Below are 20,053 nucleotides of genomic sequence, written 5' to 3'. Positions count from 1 at the left end.
AAGTCGATTAAAATAAATAATTGAAATACAAAATTTTATTTTTTAATATATCAATCGAATTATTCAAATATATTAGTTTAATTAAATTTTCAAATAAATTATTAAAATATCTCACTTGAATTTAATAATAGATTCTAGAAATAATCAATATTATTGTTTCTCATTTAAGATTCGGCCAATATAGATGATCAGTCAACTGCATCCTCTTTTTGGAGTTCTGCAATAAAAACAGAAAATGTTTTTCCAGAAGATGAATCATCTAGACTTTTCTCCTCTGCTCACGGTATTATACGAACGAATCCTGGTAAAAATATATTTCAAAGCGGTTTTGGTGGTGTTGATAATCTGGGTGGTCGAGCTATAACAGTGCCCCCTCCAAGAACGCGTCCACTAGATTATAGTGAACGAGCTACAGCTGAATTACGTAAAAATCCATCTTTGTCAGCACCTGATGAATGCGCTCGAGCATGTCGAGAAGGAGATTCACCTAGAATATGTTATTATCATTTTACTCTTGAATATTATACAGTACTTGGAGCGTGAGTATATTTTATATTTCTTTATACATTAATTACAAAATATAGGAAGTACATTGTCATGAATGTATTTATTTATATTATGATTTTTTAAGATTGAGTTTTTCAATTTTATATATAATTAATTATATTTGTAGATTATTGTACTAAAAATATTTATTTATCAACATTTATATGAAATATTTATGCTATATTATATTATAAAATATTTTTTGTATATATAAATTGTGCAAAAAGAAAAAATTAAAAAAATTAATTCATTATATAAATTTGTATGTGTATAATTTAATTTATATTTCCAGTTTTTATCATAAATAATATAGCTGTATACATAAAAATTGATAAATATTCAATAAGAGCCACAGTATTTATTATACCATAGTATTTAATTTTTCTTCTATTTAATTATTTTTTATACATAACTATTTTACACAATTAATTTACATTATTATTTTATACAGTTATTTGACATAATTTACATTAAAAATATGTACATTATTTCACATTTCATGTAAAATATATAGTATATAGTTATCGTCAAGTTAATTTATTCAAGTATTTGTTAATTTCATTTGTCGAAAAGAATAAATTATTTTTACTTAATATTTGTAGAAGGATAGAACTATCTAATGCAAATGCATGTAAAAAAGTCTTAAGTTATTAATACTTAATAAACAATAATAATAAATAATTAATTTTATCAATAGCGCTTGCCAAGTATGTACACCAAATGCAACTAATACTGTATGGAGTCATTGTCAATGCGTATTAGCTGATGGCGTCGAACGAGGAATTTTAACTGCTAATAGGATGATACCTGGTCCAAGCATTCAAGCTTGCGAAGGCGATAAAATTGTCATAGATGTTGAAAATCATATGGAAGGTATGGAAGTAACTATTCATTGGCATGGTATTTGGCAGAAAGAATCACAATATTATGATGGGGTACCTTTTGTAACTCAATGTCCTATTCAACAAGGAACTACATTTAGGTAAAAATTAATATTAAAGTATTATTTAATATTCAATTATAAAAAAGCTTATTAAATATTGAAATATTTATATAATATAATAAAATATAAATTAAAAAATATATATTATGATATATTTATATCAACATTTAAATATTTTAATACAATTGAAACAAGCAACGGTAAATAATTAGTGATTATTTCAATATTAGGGTAACAGTTACAACGTTAGGGTTAATATTGATTTTTTCCTTTCATTATTATTTTTTCAATACTCATTATTTGCAGCCATTCATTTTTATTCATTTCGAGGCACAGTTAAATGCTACCTTTTCTCTCTCCCCTACTATCGCCATCAAATTCACCAACGATACTTAAATAGGTTAAGTCTACTAATAATACTATATTATAAGTTGATATTAATACTATTTAAAAATCCAGGCAAAGTATACAAATTGCACCTAATTGAGTTAATAAAGTAATACAACTTTTTCAAAATGTAGAAAAATTTTCTGTAATTGCAATATTAATTTATATGCAATATAAGATAATGTATGCGATTCAAAAATTACTTTTCGGCATTTGGTGACAATTATTCAATCCTGAATAAACAGACTATATCGTATTTCTTGCTTATTTTATATACTTATTATTACACAACATTAAATATTAAAATTTAAAATATATTAATTTTCTTTTTTAAACATAAAACTTGTAGCATGTGAATATTACAAATCAAAATAAATACAATGTTTGTTTACAATAATTTGTAATCGATATTTATATTTATTCACTTTTCAATAATTCATTTTTATTATACATATATTCTATGTTAAAATAATAAAAATTTACCGGCTTTAAGAATTAATAATTATTATAAATAGATACTAAATGCATATATAATAAATAATAGATAATAAAAATTTTATTAATTATAGAATGTCTTATTATGTTTTTTTATGACATGCCAGAAAAATATTAAAAATTATGTAAATATTAATAATTGTTTACAAACTAATAACTCATTTCAATTTAGAAATAAATTTTTATAATTTAATTAAAAAAAAAGCTCTATGTATTACCGGTTTGTTATAAAATAATTAACTATTATAAAAAATAACTAATATAGTGAAAAATGTTTATAGATGATTAATGTATTAGATAATGAAATTGACATAGATAAATATATATTAAACAATAAACAGTGAACAATATAAAAATCTGAAATGTTATAGTAAACTGGATTTTTTAATTAATTTAAAGATCTCTACCAATTAATATTCTTACATTAGAAAATTATGAATTTTGCAAGAATAGTGATTGACAATAAATTTATAATGTATGTTATAAAATAATTAATCGATATATAGAATTATTCATTCAATAAATAATGTGGACAAAAGATAGAACAAATTAGATCAGTAAACTACAAAGCTGATCATCATTATTAAAATATTTAAAAATATTATTGTATCCGATTATAGATTATAAAGAAAAGATTATAAAGAATCTTGATTAATATAATTAATTGTATAAAAGTTTATATATTACTTGTATGCTCTCTTTTAATCTTTAATTTTTTCAACAACTTTTGAGTTAGTGTGTAGTTTATTAATTGAAATATTATATTTTAAATTGAGAATTTAATTATCCCATATTGTAATCTGCTAAGTCAAGTTGTTAAAATTAAAACAATAATTCATTAAAAGGAAATATAATAATATATTACAAATCGTCATTTTCTTTTACATTAATTTAACTCAATCAGGTAGAAATTAAACAAAAAAAAATCTTTTGATTTTTAATTGTTGAACTGCTAAACTTAAAATTATTTAAAAAGTTAAAAATAAAAAATTATAAAACTTGAATATAATTAGCTGAAATACTTAAATTCTAAAATACTTAAAAGCTGAAAACAATTACTGAATGATTTATATGAATTAATATTATTCAGGTATTGAGAATATTTTTAAAATAAAACAAGTTTGATAAATTTTCATTGTTATAAGAACAGTTTTTTATTTAAAAAATAAAATTTATATTTTTAGTAATATCTTTTATTTGTTCAATTAATTTGTTTTTGTATAAAGGAAAATTTAATTAATGGAGCTTTGGTACACTTGTTTGTTTTAACAATGTTTTTTCAAACATTCATATTTGAAAATAAAACATGAATAAATCAATTATAAAATAATAGGTACTTTTTATACAATCGTATATATATGTGAATATGAATTTATCTTTTGTGTTACTAAATTAAAATTAAAATGACTCAATATTTATTATCATTTCAAATAGAACTTAAAAAATTAATCTTTTCAGCGATTAAAATATTTTACATTAATAAGATAGAAATATAAATACAATTATATTTGTAGATATCAATGGATTGCTGGAAATGCGGGTACACATTTTTGGCATGCACACACAGGTTTGCAAAAAATGGATGGCTTATATGGTAGTATCGTCGTACGTCAACCACCTACTAAGGATCCAAATAGTAATCTTTATGATTATGACTTAACTACTCATGTAATTCTGATCAGTGATTGGATGCATGAAGATGCAGCCGAAAGATTTCCTGGACGTTTAGCCGTCAATACAGGACAAGATCCTGAAACTGTACTAATTAACGGCAAAGGGCAATTTAGGGTATGATTTAAATATGAAGTTTGTAGAGTATCTAAAATAAAACAATAAAAATATTATTGGTCAAATTTTTAATTGCTTTTACTTTTTATAATTTATACATCTTATGGATTTATAAAAAGTATTTTTTTATTTCTAATATATGTTTGAGAATTTTTAATATAAATTAATTATTTTATAAATTAGATGTTGATTAATATTAAAAATTAAATCAATACCTACAATATAATTTCAATTTGTATATAAAAATGATAATAATTTTTAATAATTATTCATAGTTTGAAGATTTTAATAACAACCTAGATTATAAATGATTTCGCAATAATTATTCATGACGACTCTTTTATTTTTATTAACTAGCGTTTGTTTTCTTTTACTCGCTATTATCCTTTAATAATTTTAGATAGAATTCAATCGGTGGTTTTCATTTCTCTTTAACATATAATTTTATATTGATGAAGAAAAGGTATTAATTTGTATTACAAGATTGTTTGTTTTTGTGATTTTATCATATATGTTTACTATGTGTAAATGTTTATAGTTTTCCATAAATGAACAACTTTGATTCATTTTCTAAAGTAATCTTAAATTGTTAAAAGTCAAGTATTAACAGTGGGGGGTTTATCATAAATTTAATTTGATCATTTATAAGCATTATAGTTTCTGTCACTAATAGCAGTTCTAGAAATATTAAATAACTTTCCCGGATATTCCCAAATAAAAGTAGTTATGTAAAAATACAGATTATTATATAGTGAATATTTAGAAAGTCATAATTCATAGAGAGACCAAGATACAAAATTTATGTAGAAGCCTACCTAGAATTTTTATATTTACATAGAAATTTCTATTATTTTAATATTTTAATTTTTAATTCAAAGTCGTGGCGGGTCGACAGCTACAAGTATACCATGATATAGTAACTATAGAGAGGGTACACAATGGATTTTTGTATATATATGGAGATAAACAGGTATTCAATATAAGAAGAAATCTACTTAACATTTACAATTTGTATAGAAATGAATAATAGAATAATTATTTAAAGTTCTAGGAACCTTATCAATACTTATATTTCGACAAACTGATAAAGGGGGTAATCTCATACAAAGTCTACAATTATTTTAGTCAGAAAGTTGAAAGCAAGATTCATTAGATTAGATCATCAATAGAGATCGATTTTCCTCATGCATATCTTTTTATAGGTCTTGGAAGCTTTCTTATGCTTATGGTGGTACTAATACAATAGCGTTAAAATTGACAATGTCGAAAGGAGATATAAGTATAAAGAAGGGAGAGAGAGAGAGAGAGAGAGAGAGAGAGAGAGAGAGTTAACAATAGTACTAAAAAATAAGATAAAAGAAGATAAGACAAAGTATTTTCTCTATTGACGAATTTATTAAGTTAAAAAGAGATATTGGTTGAGTGCATCATATACATGTGTACATATGCTAAATATAAGTAGTATATCTACATATATTCGTAAATAATATTTACATGCATATTTTTAGCAGTGGCACATTTGCTTATATAGTCAAAAGGATCTGACTTTTTTTATCTTTTTTTAATTCAGTATGAAAAAGAAATTGCTTTTTATCTCTAATGTTATCTATTTTTTATAGGATAGATATTTGTTCTAATAAAAAATATTAACTTGTGTTAATATAATTTTGAGTAAAGAAGAAATAAACTGGATAATTATCTTAATAAGACGTAATTTTGAATTAATTACTATATAAATACACACAGTCTCTCACTCTCTCTCTCTCTCTCTCTCTCTCTCTCTCTCTCTCTTAATAACATTGCATACAATTGCCTTATATGCAATTTTACTTTACTTTTTTTTAAGTAATTTATTTGTATAATTTTTCTGTATTTGAAAATAGTAAATTAGTAACTATTTAAGTATAAGAGTTATCATTTCATTTATTTATATGAACATGTATTAAAGTTTAGAATTTATGTTAATTATTTAATTTTATTTTTGTGGCAAAGTCATACTAAGTAAAAGTAATAATTATGTAATATTTACATGTAAAATAACAATGTTATTTTATAAATATATTATATATATCATTTTTTATACTTTTTTTAGAGCAAAAATGATTTATTATTTAGTTTGGAATTCTTACGTTTCAAATTTTGGCAGTTTACATAATTATGTAATTGATATAAACTATATAGACTTTAATATTTAAGAAATTATTGCTTTTAGTTATGATAAACATCTTTTTTAATAAGCCATTTTATAATTGTGCTTTAAATTTAATTATACACCAAAAATAAAATAATTTGGTTATAGGATCCTAATACTGGTTTTATGACTAATACACCATTTGAAGTATTTACAATTACACCTGGACGACGTTATCGATTTCGTATGATAAATTCCTTTGGTTCAGTTTGTCCAGCTCAGATAACTTTTCAGGATCATCAACTTATATTAATTGCAACAGATGGCGAACCAGTTCAACCTGTAAATGTCAATACTATAATTTCATTTTCAGGTAAATAAAAATATATACAAATTTATAATGTTATATTACCATACAGTTTTGCTGAAATATATAATAATATTTAATAATGCTATAATTAGTTTATATTAGTTTTGCTAGAATATAAAGAAAGTTCTCATATAGTCTATGAAATATTATTCAATAAGTTTTTTTTCTAGTAATAATTACATACATACGATTTTATCAATTGTAAAACAGACATTATTAAATTCACTGATTTACAATTTTTTTACGGTAACTATAATATTTCATTCTTTTATTATAATGTTTGTTTGAATTAGAATATTTTGTTAACAGTTTACTCCTTAACTTTTTTAACATACAGATATTTTCAGAGAATTTATTTGTGAATTCTTTTTAATTACTTTTGTTATATTCAACAACAAATCTTTTATTAATTTTTAATTTTCCTTTATTAAATTTATTTCTTAGAATATTATGAAAAAAGAAACAATAAGGAAGTAAAATATAGGTACAAAATTTTATTAACTACAAAATAATAGCCGACAAAAAGAATTCATAGTTTATACATACATTCATGAAAATATAAAATTAAATAAAAAACTTATACCCTCCTTATAAAGGTAAAATACTTATTTTTTACTTTTGAAATATATGTTCATTTAAGAACATAAATTTATTATATACATGTATTTTAGATTTTATTTCACTACATAAAGATACTGTCTGGGATCAGACTCAAAACCTCCTGTTGATGTTGGGTGGAGGTGTTGTTGGACCTGTGGGTTGGTGTTGTGGAGGTGTTGAGGAACGTGCGTGTTGCGGTTGCTGCTTACGTAGGCGCGGGCAGCCGCTATTGTATCTAGGTTGCGATACGTTGGTACATGTTGTTGTTCTATTTTAAGTGTTTAGTTTATGGCACGAAATGTCAATTCAATAGTTCAGTGGATTAAACTCTCATCATAATAACTTAAAAGGAAATAATAAGTGGAAGGGCTGAAAAATATTATATATTAGGTATTTTTAGTAAAAACAATGTTTATTATTTGTTAAATATTATAATAATATTGCACTGTTGTTGAGAGAGAAGATTATTTTATTGTAGTAATGAGTGTGTTTCCTTGTGTTCTTGATTATTATAGAATCTATGGATATTACTATGTATCTTGAAAGTTGAGGTTATGCTGATGTTGTAAATGTCAGCCTGTGTAGTCGATCATGCTCATGAGGCAGCATGAAAAGATGGTATTTGAATCAAGTATGCTTGATAGATGGAATAACTATACTTGATAGAGTGTGAGAAGTTTTGATGGAAATTGGTGCGTAATCAATTGTGTCTTTAGTTATAATGGGAACAGTAGGAAAGACTAGTCACACGTAAGAGTCATGAATGACAAGCTTTCGAGCTTTGAAGGACTTGATAAAAATGTATTTATAGTCGATTATTCGATAAATTGTTGTCTGGCCTTGACAGCGTAATTGACGTATTGCGTCACCTGTGTCGACTGTTTGAGGGACTGTACGGTGTTCTAAGTGTTAGTTCGAGAGAGCATACTATTTGCGTGTGTGTGACTAGCTCAATTGATAATATAAGAGATGTACCTTGTAAACTGCCGACAAGGTGTTTTGATTTACTGCGTAGCTGATGTGTCCCTTTTGATTACGATTACAACAGTATTCATTGTAAATCACTACCTAATCTTGCTGATTTCCTTTTGATAATTCACGTATAATTTTTAAATTGGTTGCCGAATTTATGGCCACGTGTCATCGTCACAATATATGAAAACACTGAACGGTAATTACAGTTAAGTGAGTGCGAGGTAGAATTACAATGAGCTTATAAGGCTTTTGGATACGCGGACGAAGCCGAAGGCTTGATCGTTTTGTGGCGGCTCTGCTGAAAATACCAACCGTTCCATGGCGGTCCTGCTGAGGGCAGATCGAAATCCGTGTGCCATGGCTTCTACTGGTAAATGGTTAGATCGGTTCACTGCGGTCGGGTCACGGCAAGATGTTAGCCGCAAGCGCAGTTCAGCAAGGGTGGATCGGCAAGAGATGTTTAACAAAGCAGTGAGGCACGCCGTGTGCTTGCCTTATATATCTACGCGGCGGCTCACTTAGCTGGCAACAAAGCATCGTGGTTGCTGCACTGGAATCTTACATGAGGCGTAGAAAGAAAAATCTAGAAGTTTCGAGAATTCGACAAAAGAAAAAGTAGGGCGTAATAACGATAGAAACTTCCGGGCGATGTTATTACTCGAAGACTGTTCGAGAATGCGAGACCTTTTCCTTTTTTTGTCAATGCAATAAAACATCTGGCAAGTAACATCGTAAAATTTGTATTTAGATTTCAAAACTTTCTTGCTCGAAATTATCAAGCACTAGTGTCATAAAATATCTGGAAAAACAATACAATAAATACGAGAAAAACCCATAGTTAGACATCTGTATTTTCGTTCCGTTCGGTAACAACTTCAAACATTACTGCAAGCGAACCTTCCTTCCCTTTCCCGCTTTAAAGGAGTCTCTGATTGGACGAAAAATAAAGGAAGGGGTTCAAGTCAAATTCATGGTCAGCATATGTATTTAAGGAGCGCAATTTTCAATACTCATCACTCTTGATATTACTCTCTTGACATACTCTTGATATTTCTTTCTTAGTAGTTATCTCGGATCAGGCTGAAAACCTCCGTTGGACGTTGGGTGGAGGTGTTTCTGGCAAGTGGAAGGGGCAATGCATTTATTCAATACTGCCTTTTATGTTTCTAGTCTTTTCTCTTATTAAATATAATAAATAATGAATAGTTAATAATCTTTGAATATCGGAATGAGTGTATGATAGAATGAATAGATGAGTGTTTCTTCAGTAATGGTGACGATAAGTCTGTACGTGTATTCTTGATAGCCTGGAGGGTGATTCCCCTTCTTCCTTTTGGTTGAGTAGTTGTAGTGGAAGACTCGTGGTGGTAGGGGCAGCAAGTTAGTGCCGTCTTGGCAGCCGGCGAGGGGTGAGCTGTAGTATACGGAGTGGTGGGAGAACGTCCGTGTGACGTTACTGTTTGTGTTCGTGAGCTCAAGGTAGTGGTGGTATCGGTGCACGTCCGTGTGCTTGATGTGGGAGTGAACCACGATGTGAGGTAATATGCAAGAACGAGCGTCGGCGTTGCTTACATGTGTTGGCGGGAACCGCGTGGTGATAGTAAGAACGAGCGTCGGCGTTGTTTACATGTGTTGGCGGGAACCGTGTGGTGATAGTAAGAACGAGCGTCGACGTTGCTTACATGTGTCGGCGGGAACCGCGAGTATAGAGTGGCGATCCTGTCGTAATGGGTTCTTGTTACTAGAAGAAGGAATCGCGGCACGTGCAGCTCCGTAAATATTCTCGTACGAACTAGGGGCTCCGATAGCGCATCGGTGGCTGTTGCTATGCCGATATTTGTCGTGATGTCAATAGGGCATAGCCTTGTAGGGATCATTGTTATTACCTTTCGGAATTATAGTCGTATATTCGAGTTTTATCGGTATAGAAGCATTCTCAAGTTTGTTGGTCAGTCTTTACAAACAAATGTTCGCGCGCTCATACCTCTCCCACTTTGTATTCAGCTTAAAAATACTGTAATCCGTACAGTAGTATACTCTTGATATTTCTCTTTTAGTAGTACTCCTTCAATACCCTTGATATATTTCATACTCAGTTAAGTTTAGTCAAAGTCCATTAACACTGTCACTGGAACAGTAGCTACAAGTCCTGGAGGAACAACGACATACATCGTATGTCCATTAACGCAGTTCAAGAAACCGTCGTTACATGTTCAAAAGGAGCGACGACTACCACTTCTTTTGATTGTCCATTAACACGTTCAATCAACAGTAGTTACAAGTCCCAGAAGAACGACGACATAAACCCGTATGTTCACTAACGCAGTTCAAGAAACCGTCGTTACATGTTCAAAGGGAGCGACGACAATCCGCATATCAGAGTCCGGAGACGATTCAACGATCAGTCTTCGTAAGTAGTATTATTACTACAATAATTACATATATATTTAGATTCAGAGTATTACATTGACAAGCAACTAAGGGCAAAGAAGCTCCTCCTAGAATGACAGTGCGTAATAAATTCTAGTACGCATCGTCAAGTTCGCACCCGCAAAAGGGGCGTCCCTTTTTTGCAACCCTCACCTTAGTTCAAGTTCGGAAACTTATGAAATTAAGCAACACACAACGCAAGTGTCGACGAATCCAGTTTCGCGCCACTCTGCGGTATCTTTCAGTCATTACGCTGCATTCATAACCTCAACCACACACGTGCTCATTCAAACAGCGCTAGTGTCGACGAACGAAACTTCGCGCCATTCGCCATTCGTATTCAACAATCAAGCTGCATAGATTACTGTACATTTGTCCCCGCAACAGATTACTTCAATACAAGAGTTAATCTATAATTAATAATAGTAATAATAGTCAACCTTGTCAACAATAAATAACAGAATAAAAAGTAAATACTTCAGCCACATTTATATTGTATTATTATAATATCCCTTCCACTTGTGACCTTTCATCGCTATCACACAACACCCGTGGCCTCTGAGTTGCCAACGGCATCAAATTGTATTCGTTGAACCGAGACTTGATAAAATAAGTCGGAATGACGAGTTGTATTTTGTATAAAGACCATATAAATATTACGGGCCATTTGAAACCAAAACATAACAAGTATATGAAAAATTCTCGTCCAAGTGTTTACAGAAATCTGAGATCTAAAAGGTCGGCGATGCCGACAATGCCTTCAATCTCGTACAGTTGTAGTTGTAGTTTCATTAATTTCACTTTTAATTTATGTTTGCACTGGCACTTCTTGAATATAAGTTTGCGTTTAAGTTTAACGGATTTTATTAGTGTGGCATTACTATTGGTTTGTTGAACTGCTAATGCTTACATACGTCGATAGCTACAGTGAGTGATGCCTGTAGTAGTAATGCTTGAAGGTAGAATAGTGAGCCCGTCGTAGAGACTGCGCGATAGTACTAGCACAAGGGAGGTGCGCGTCAAGCGCTGCTCTTAAATATTCTCGTAGGAGCTTGTGACGCCGGTAGCGTACTGGTTCTGTTGCTATACCGATTTCTTTGTCGTGGCGTCAGTAGGATATAGCCTTGGAAGGTTCATCGTTACTGCTATTCGGAATTATAATCGTATATTCGAGTTTTCAGCGAAGCGAAATTTCCCGAATTCGCTAAATTGTATTTATAAACGTACATGTCCGGGAGCTTATACCACTCTCACTTTTGGATTTCGCTTGCAACTGCTTCAATCCCGAACAGATACATTGAGATCAGAGATACAAAGTTTTTAAGCTATTTAAAGTAATTGGAATATTTTTTGTAAGCTAGATAGTAATTCTTCTTTTAACTTTTAAAACAGTAATCTATTTAAAATATGTACACAAGTCACAGTATATTCTTACTTTCTCTATGGAATGTGTACATAATGTATCCAATGATCCGGCTTGTTTCGCCAAGGTCTGGAAATCCGGGTAGAAGGATCAAATTGTTTAGAATTAATTAAAGAACCATGAAATGTTATGTGGGTAAAATATGTGGGCAAGTGAAACGGTTAGTACATTGATACAATATTTAACAAATCTGGTTTTATTGCTGTTGTTTATGAAGTCAATAGATGAACTCTTGCAGCTCTGTAGCAGTTAGCACGTAGCGTTAGTGTGCACTTTGTTGGAAGTAGGAGGTTGTGAGTTTTCTCGTAACGTGGTGCCCCTGATAGTAGGTCATTCTGAGAAAGGAGAGGTTGTAAAGCTATTACTACTTGTTCGAGTGCCACGTGGTAAATTTGCTTCGTGCGTTTGGGTATAAGCGAGATTTATCTTGAATATGAGAGTCGTAGATGATGAGCACGAACGCTTGTGCTTCATGCCCTTTTGCACGATAGTAACCTTGAATATATAAATCGTGAATGATGAGCACGAATTTTGATCCTTGCCTTTTTGATGTGCTCTGATACAAGTGACAATTCCTCTAAATAAGTTATGTTTGCTCTTGATGCACGTGCTGTAATTACAGGTTAGGATCGACATGGTATGATGCTGAATGGCGCAATGCAGGCTTCATGCGTGTTGGGTGCGAGCGAAAATCGCTTTTGGCACAGGCTGCGGAAATAGTAGGATAATAATGCTCTGGAATCTGGCTACTGAAGAGACCGTGTGTGAATTGGTGGTAAAGCACCTTATATTAAGAAGTTTACTAACGAAAACTTTCTTCGGACTCAGTTAAGATAGCTTTTCTTCCCTTTTCTTCGTGAGCACGAGCGAGTTTCAGTTGGATCGGCATGGTGGACGCTGAATGGCGCGAAGATAGGCTTCTAAACGTTTTAAACGTCCTTGATCCTTGAAGATGCTTGGTGACCTGGCTCTTGGAGAGACCTTGAGTATAAAATGGTGGCTTTGGCGCCGTGAGTTAATGAGATTACAAACAAAGACATGGTTTCGGACTGAGCTGAGGGGACTTCCCTTTTCTTTCTTCCTTCTTCCTTGAGGATCGCCACGGAATAGTTTAAATATTCTGTTTGTCTCTCTTAAATAGTTCACTTACCCTGGTGTCACTTGGGATCCTCTCCATTTTTTTGTATCCAACCGGAGAGCTTGCCGATTCATCGGCGAGAGCAGCGCCTGGCCTAGCCTTCAATCAAGAAGCTCATTCTTTTCGTGGCCCTCGAGCCAAGAGGAGCTTCTGATTTCATTGCCATAGACGACTCTGGCGGCCATATAGCAGACTTAAAAAAGGAGGAGGGGCGAATGCTTGCCCGTAGCTCTTAACGTTTGGGTGTACCGACCGTCTCAAGAAAACTCCAGATGTTTTATGACTTGTTTTGTCAGATGTTTCATGATATCAATGCCAGGTATTTTATGAGCAGGCATTTTCAAGAGTCGAACGACTACTTAATGCTTTTGGATTTGCAAGATGTTTAACGACTTGGGAAATATTCTCGCAATCTCGAACAGAATGTTTCTATGGAACTATCGTGATTTAAATATTTTTATTGCTTGATAAAGGATTTAAAATTGTTAATTAAGTAGGAGATTAATGTTTTTAAGCTGTGTATATATGTCTATCTCTTTTCTACGTTTCGTTACCATAATTTAATATTATGTCTGTTTTTATTCTTGTATAAATAATCATTTATATTTATCATTGTTTTTATTATGATCATAAAAAATTGCAATAATACTATTTATTACATTTTTTAATGGAGACAATCCAATTATATACTTCCTTTACAGGTGAAAGATATGACTTTGTTATTACTGCCGATCAACCTATTGGAGCTTACTGGATTCAACTGCGTGGGCTTGGAGAATGTGGTATAAAACGATCACAACAACTTGCAATACTGCGTTATGCGCGTGGACCTTATCAACCATCTACACAAGCACCAACTTACGATTTTGGTCTTCCACAAGGTGTTGTAAGTACATAAATATATTATTAACATTAACTATATTTACAGAATTCAATCTTATAAATTTATTTGAAAAATTTTTTAAATTATTTTCTTGAATTTTCTAATTGAATCTTTGATCCATTTTTAACTGACGATTCGTCATATATTTTTTTATATTTACTTTTTATTCTTTTTTTATGTAAAAATTGATTAAGTATTTTATAAAACTTTTCTTATTTAATCAACTAACCTTGAATAAATTAATATTGCAATTACAGAAAATTTTTCATCATTTTGAAAAAGTTGTATTACTTTATTAACTCAATTAGGTGCAATTAGAATACTTTGCTTGGATTTTTAAATAGTATTAATATCACATTATAATATAGTATTGTTTATAAGACCTATTTAAGTGTCATTGGTGAATTTTATGGTGATAGGAGGGGGGAGAGAAAAGGTAGCATTTTACTCTGCCTCGAAATGAAGAAAAATAAATATGGCTATAAATAATGAGTATTAAAAAGATAATAATAAAAGGAAAAAATCAATATTAACCCTAATATTGTAACTGTTATATGGCTGTTAATTATTTAGAAATAGAATAATGCAGAATGAAAAATGAGAGAAGGGAAAATAAAAAACAGTGAATTGTTGGGAAAACTATTTCGAAAGAATAATAAAAGTAAAGACTGTGTTTAGGATTGGAGCACTTTACAAGAAATTTAATACTCCGAAATTTGTCATCGTTCTAGCTCGCGAAATCGTAAACATTTACTCCGGAATTTCTCGATCATTTTAAAGCCTTTGCTTGCGAACTTTCTGTAATGTTTATCTAGTTTCCGCATAGCAACGTCATTTGAATTCTACAAAATTTGTAGAGCCTTGTTTTCCTACAATTTCCGAACGTTCTAGAGCTTGGACTCTGACGTCATGCAAGACTTTTGGCATAGCAACACGTATGCATTGTTGTCAGATAAGTAATGTGCCGTGCACATATTTAAAGGTCGCACGCGACAAGCCTAGATCTCTTGGTGAAATTCTCTCAGTGAAGACGCCATGGCACGGAACACGGTCTGCCTTAGCAGGACCGCTTTGGAATAGTCGATATATCTCAGCAAAGCCGCCGCGGAACGACTAAGCTTTCAGTTTTGTACATGTATTCAACAGGCTCGTAGGCTCACTCTAAATTTCTAAATCATTTAGTTATGAGTTATTACTCTACACAGCAACTGAACACCGTCTTATACCAGTCAATCAGTTTTACTAAATATACGCACATAATTCAGCCAGTCTCTACAACAATAAGTTAGTGAAGACAGACAGTGAAGCAAATATATTTAACAACTTTTTAAGGGCGCCATAATTCAAGCAGTCAAGAGTGCTGATTGCATTCCAAAGTGATTACGAAACAAAAAGCGTAAATTCTGCGCACTCATCACAGAATTTGGGTAAGATAATGAATTGCTGTAACTTTAATTGAAAGAAAAGCTGTATATTGAAAGCGCAAATGCGTCAGCCTTGTACGGCACTGATTGAGGAGACAACGTTTACTGCGTCTTGACGTGTACCACAATACAGCCAAAACACATCGAGGTATTTAATTTCTATATTATCATTAAGAAGAGAGTCATACCTAAGGTACCGTACGTGGCCCTACATAAGGAGTATCAAGGATTTACGCCCTTGCGCTTCTCTGTATAGCAACCTCCACCAAGTGCATTACAATAAGTGGATCTGGAAGTTACAACCGCCGACCTCTACTTGTAGTGCATGTTAATTCCACGTAAGAAAAAAACCAACAAGAAGCTCTAATTCAACGATTCGCACAACAACCAAGAATCTAACTTGTTTGTGCAATCCAACGATTGTCATACCAACGTACTGTATATATATATATATTTATACTTCAAACTTCATAAATACCACGAAATCCAATTGTGTTGATTACTGAATTGAAGCATTAACCTATCATTTATTCACACTTTGCCACCAGTAAAATCGTGAGTATAGTCTAATCCAATCATTTTGGTTTCTCGACCACTAGGTGACTCGAAATCCGAACAAAGTGCATACGAGAGAAAGAATATAGTTCACTATGTATAAAAATTAATTCCACTAATCCGGCTCGTCAAACAAACGTGTAGAATTAACTAAGAAACCACTAGATGTTGTGTGGGAGAATGCGTGGACAAGTGGAAGAGTTAATGCACTGATTCAAATAATTAACACATATAATTCTTTCTGCTGTTTATTCCGTTTAATTTCAATTTTATTTCAATGGTGATGATAATAATTCAGTGTATTACCACTTGAGAGGTTATGATCACTGTTGTGCTCTGAATGAACACTATAACTCTTGTTAGTTTGGTGCTTTTGACACGTGTTGCTGTTGTCTCTAATGATAGGCTGTGTGAGTGAACATGTATCTGAGATGGAGGTTAGAATAATGCGCGCTACTGAATGAGGCGAGTTGTTGGTCTTGTGACGTGGGCATGCGCGGGAAACTTCTGGACACTAAATGCTTGTAGGTCCTGTATCTGAATGGCTCGTGAAGCGAGGAATTAATACTAATGCCGACTTACTTGAGCCAGTAGTATTATCCCTTGTTTTCTCTCACGGGCGTGAAGGTGAAGTTCCATGCGCTAACTGCTTACTTATGAACTTTCCTTTTGTCTCCTCTTACTGATAGGACGAAAATCTCAGCCTTGAGTAATATGTGCTTGACGAGACTAAGTGTAACTGGGTATTAAACCACAGAAGTAGAAAGTGGTGATACAAGATTCAACTGTTTTCTATTCCTCCTCCTTGTGACTTTTCGTGAGAATAAGTCGTGACTTATCTGTGAAGAGAATAAGCGGTGGTACATTGCATTGTCCTTCGTAAATAGTTCACTGACCCGGTTCCACTTGGGACCCCTTCTTATTTCCTGTATTCAATCAGAGTTTGACTTTTGGCAGTATGATGGATCATGCACGCCTTCATTCTCACTTCCTTCTGGATTTAGTCTTGAATATGCTAATCGGGAAAGTGTCGGAAAGGGGGGAGCTTTTACTATTGGTCATCTCTCCCTTGTCTAGGACTTTTATCTTCGAGCGTCCTATAATGTTTATCTGGTCTCCGCATAGCAACGTCGGTTGGAATTCTCCTATCTTCTAAAGCTTTAGTTTCCCGGAATTCTCGAAACTTCTAAAGCGTTAGACTCGAACGCCCTGCAATATTTTCTGCATAGCAACAGCTATGCATTGTTTCCAGCTAGCAAGCTATTAGCCATACGCTCTTAAGGTACTTACACAAGGTAAGGATACCGAGGAAGGAAGACGTGTCTATTCTCCTGTGTGCAAGATAAAGGAATTGGTACTACCCCCTTCAAATCAAGAAAGTGCCAGACTACAACCACAGCTAATTCATCCGAAATGGTGTAATTAATCATGCACACAGAGTATTCGGGATGGTAAAACAATTCATCTACATATTCAATACATCGGCATGGTGGAAGGTTCAACACAGAACAGGTCAAGGCTACTGTTTCTCTGTGAGTAAACCAAGTCTAAGCCATAAATAATTGCTAATCCACACAAAATTAGCATGATGCAATTATTAATATAGTACAACCATACTCACTAATAAGAGTATGCATAATTTGTTGCTGTTTCTTACAAAATCAACATCCTCTAGGAACATCTTGGGCAGGTAAACTATTCACTACAGAATCATTTTAAGCAACTGAATAATTGTGATTAACCATAGTATATACTCTTCTATCACATAATTTCAATACAACAATAACGTTATTATAAATAAACTTTAATAAATCATATTAAACGAAAAAGCGCTCACTGTATAAATGTAAAGCCTTTGCACTAAACTCCTTCCCAAGTATCTACTAGGGTAAATTATAGGGCGGTAAATTATAATAAGTTATCGAACATTGGCAGTTTGAGCCAGAAAATCAGACACTTTTAAACAGTATCCTTTAATAGAAAATGTTATAGAAATAAAGTTAATATTATTAAGAAATTATTTTATGCATCTGATGTTATTTTTCACTTATTTTATTCTATTTTATAGACAATAAGATTTAAGATTATACAAATGAAAAGAAAATTAGGTTTACAATATATTAGTAAATTATTTGAATAAGTAATTAAGGAGGTTTGTAGATGAATGATATATTTTCCAAATCTATAAATGAATGCATGTTAAAAATTTCTGATATTTATTGATACAAGGATATTAAGTATGACAAATAGTAAATATGTCAAAAAGCTTTCAATTTTTTTGCACGTTCACTTTAATTGGACAAGATTCAAAAAGAAACCTCAAAGTAGCAATTATGATAGATTTTAAATTATAATATTTCTCTAGAGATATTTTGTCAAATTTTTAATATCTGTCAGAGACAATATATGAAATAATATTTAAGATATATTTTTGATTAATTCTGATTTGCAATTAAATTCTATAATATAATTTTAGATTTTTATAAGATATATAATATCTACATATTCGGTCTAGAAGTGGCGAAGATATTTAGGAAACTTTTTCGGTGTTTGAGTGGAAATGGAAAGGGTTCATTAATTTTATCGGGATGGCGTTTGTGAAACATAATCGACGATGATAAATTTCATTATACTGTGTAATTAATACGAGCAGATGAAAAAAAATTGCTTTACGCTACAACAGGAGCATGGTTAAAACAAAAATCATATATAATCCTAATAAATTAAAATACTCTTAAGAAGAAATTAAAATAAACTTAATAGTCCAGAGTGTGTGTAAGAAGTATGTAGCAATATGTATAGCGATATATTAATAAACTTGTACAGAGATAATAAATCTATTCTATTATCTGGCATACGTGATACATTATTATATTTCTCATAGGTTTAATTATTGTTATTATACAATATAACGTTAAAAAATTATAGTACAGTATTAGTTTATTTTGATAGATTCCATTTCTTTGATTAATATTTTTATTTTATTATTGAACATCTTTCTTGAGTACTTTAAATTATATGGATGTTTTGAATATAATATAATATAATATTTTAAAAATTTGTTTGAAATTTTATTTTTTTGTAGACTAGCATTTTTTAAATTTATAATTCAAACTTACATTTCATTTTTATTTATTTCATATATTTTTTGATAAGATTTTTTATGTGCTGTATAGTACATAAATTTTATTTATTCATAATGGTAAAAATAAAATTACTATATTATAAAAGTATTACAAATAAAAGTAGCATTTTCTATTATTACATAAGTAAACATATAATAATAATTAAATTATAAATTATAAATATTTAAATTATAAATGTAAAATTATAATAATAAAACAATACACATATTGACTGTTCGATATTGATGCAGTTTCCACGAATTTAAGAAAAAGTGGGTCATATGCGCTGTACGACGCACGGCATGTGCGCTCGGACCGGGACGCGCACTTGGGCGAATGTTTATAAACAAAACTCGGCAAGTCCGAGCAAGTTTTACGACATGAAATTTAATATCGAGGATCTAATAACGAAGTTTTCTATCTGTATTACGCCCTACTTTTTGTTTCGTCGAATTCTCGAAAGTTCTAGATTTTTCTTTTTACGCTTCGTGTAAGAATTCAGTGCAACAACGACGATGCTTTGTTGCCAGCTAAGTGAGCCACCGCGTGGATATATAAGGAAAGCACGCGGCGCGCCTCCTTCTCTTGCTGAACATTGCTCTTTCTGAACGTCGCTCTCGCTGAACGGCTCTCTCGCTGATCGGCCCGCTTGCTAACCACCCTCGCTCAACTGCACTTGCGGCTAACATCTTGCCGTGATCCGACCGCAGTGACCGACCATAATGAAACGATCTAACCATCTACCAGTAGAAGCCATGACACACGGGTCTCGATCTGCCCGCAACAGGACCGCCATGGAACGGTCGGTATTTTCAAAAGAGCCGTCACGGAAAGATCAAG

The 20,053-nt window shown here is 31.5% G+C and overlaps 1 protein-coding gene across 1 annotated transcript in view; it reads left to right on the top strand.

Moving 5' to 3' along the window:
* The window catches only part of LOC105366952 (laccase-5), a 52,995-nt gene that overhangs the window by 13,328 nt on the left and 19,614 nt on the right, over positions 1–20,053 (top strand). The window contains exons 2-6 of the mRNA XM_011505565.1: positions 170–539; positions 1,244–1,528; positions 3,886–4,159; positions 6,459–6,663; positions 13,928–14,112. Of these exons, the coding sequence (XP_011503867.1) occupies positions 170–539; positions 1,244–1,528; positions 3,886–4,159; positions 6,459–6,663; positions 13,928–14,112 (1,319 nt within the window). The remainder of the gene's footprint in view (positions 1–169; positions 540–1,243; positions 1,529–3,885; positions 4,160–6,458; positions 6,664–13,927; positions 14,113–20,053) is intronic.

This window comes from Ceratosolen solmsi, unplaced genomic scaffold (assembly GCF_000503995.2).
Source record: "Ceratosolen solmsi marchali unplaced genomic scaffold, CerSol_1.0 scaffold76, whole genome shotgun sequence".
In the NCBI taxonomy this organism is placed as follows: Eukaryota; Metazoa; Arthropoda; class Insecta; order Hymenoptera; family Agaonidae; genus Ceratosolen; species Ceratosolen solmsi.
The sequence above is the reverse complement of the archived record's forward strand: the minus strand, read 5'-3'. Positions and strand labels throughout refer to the sequence as shown.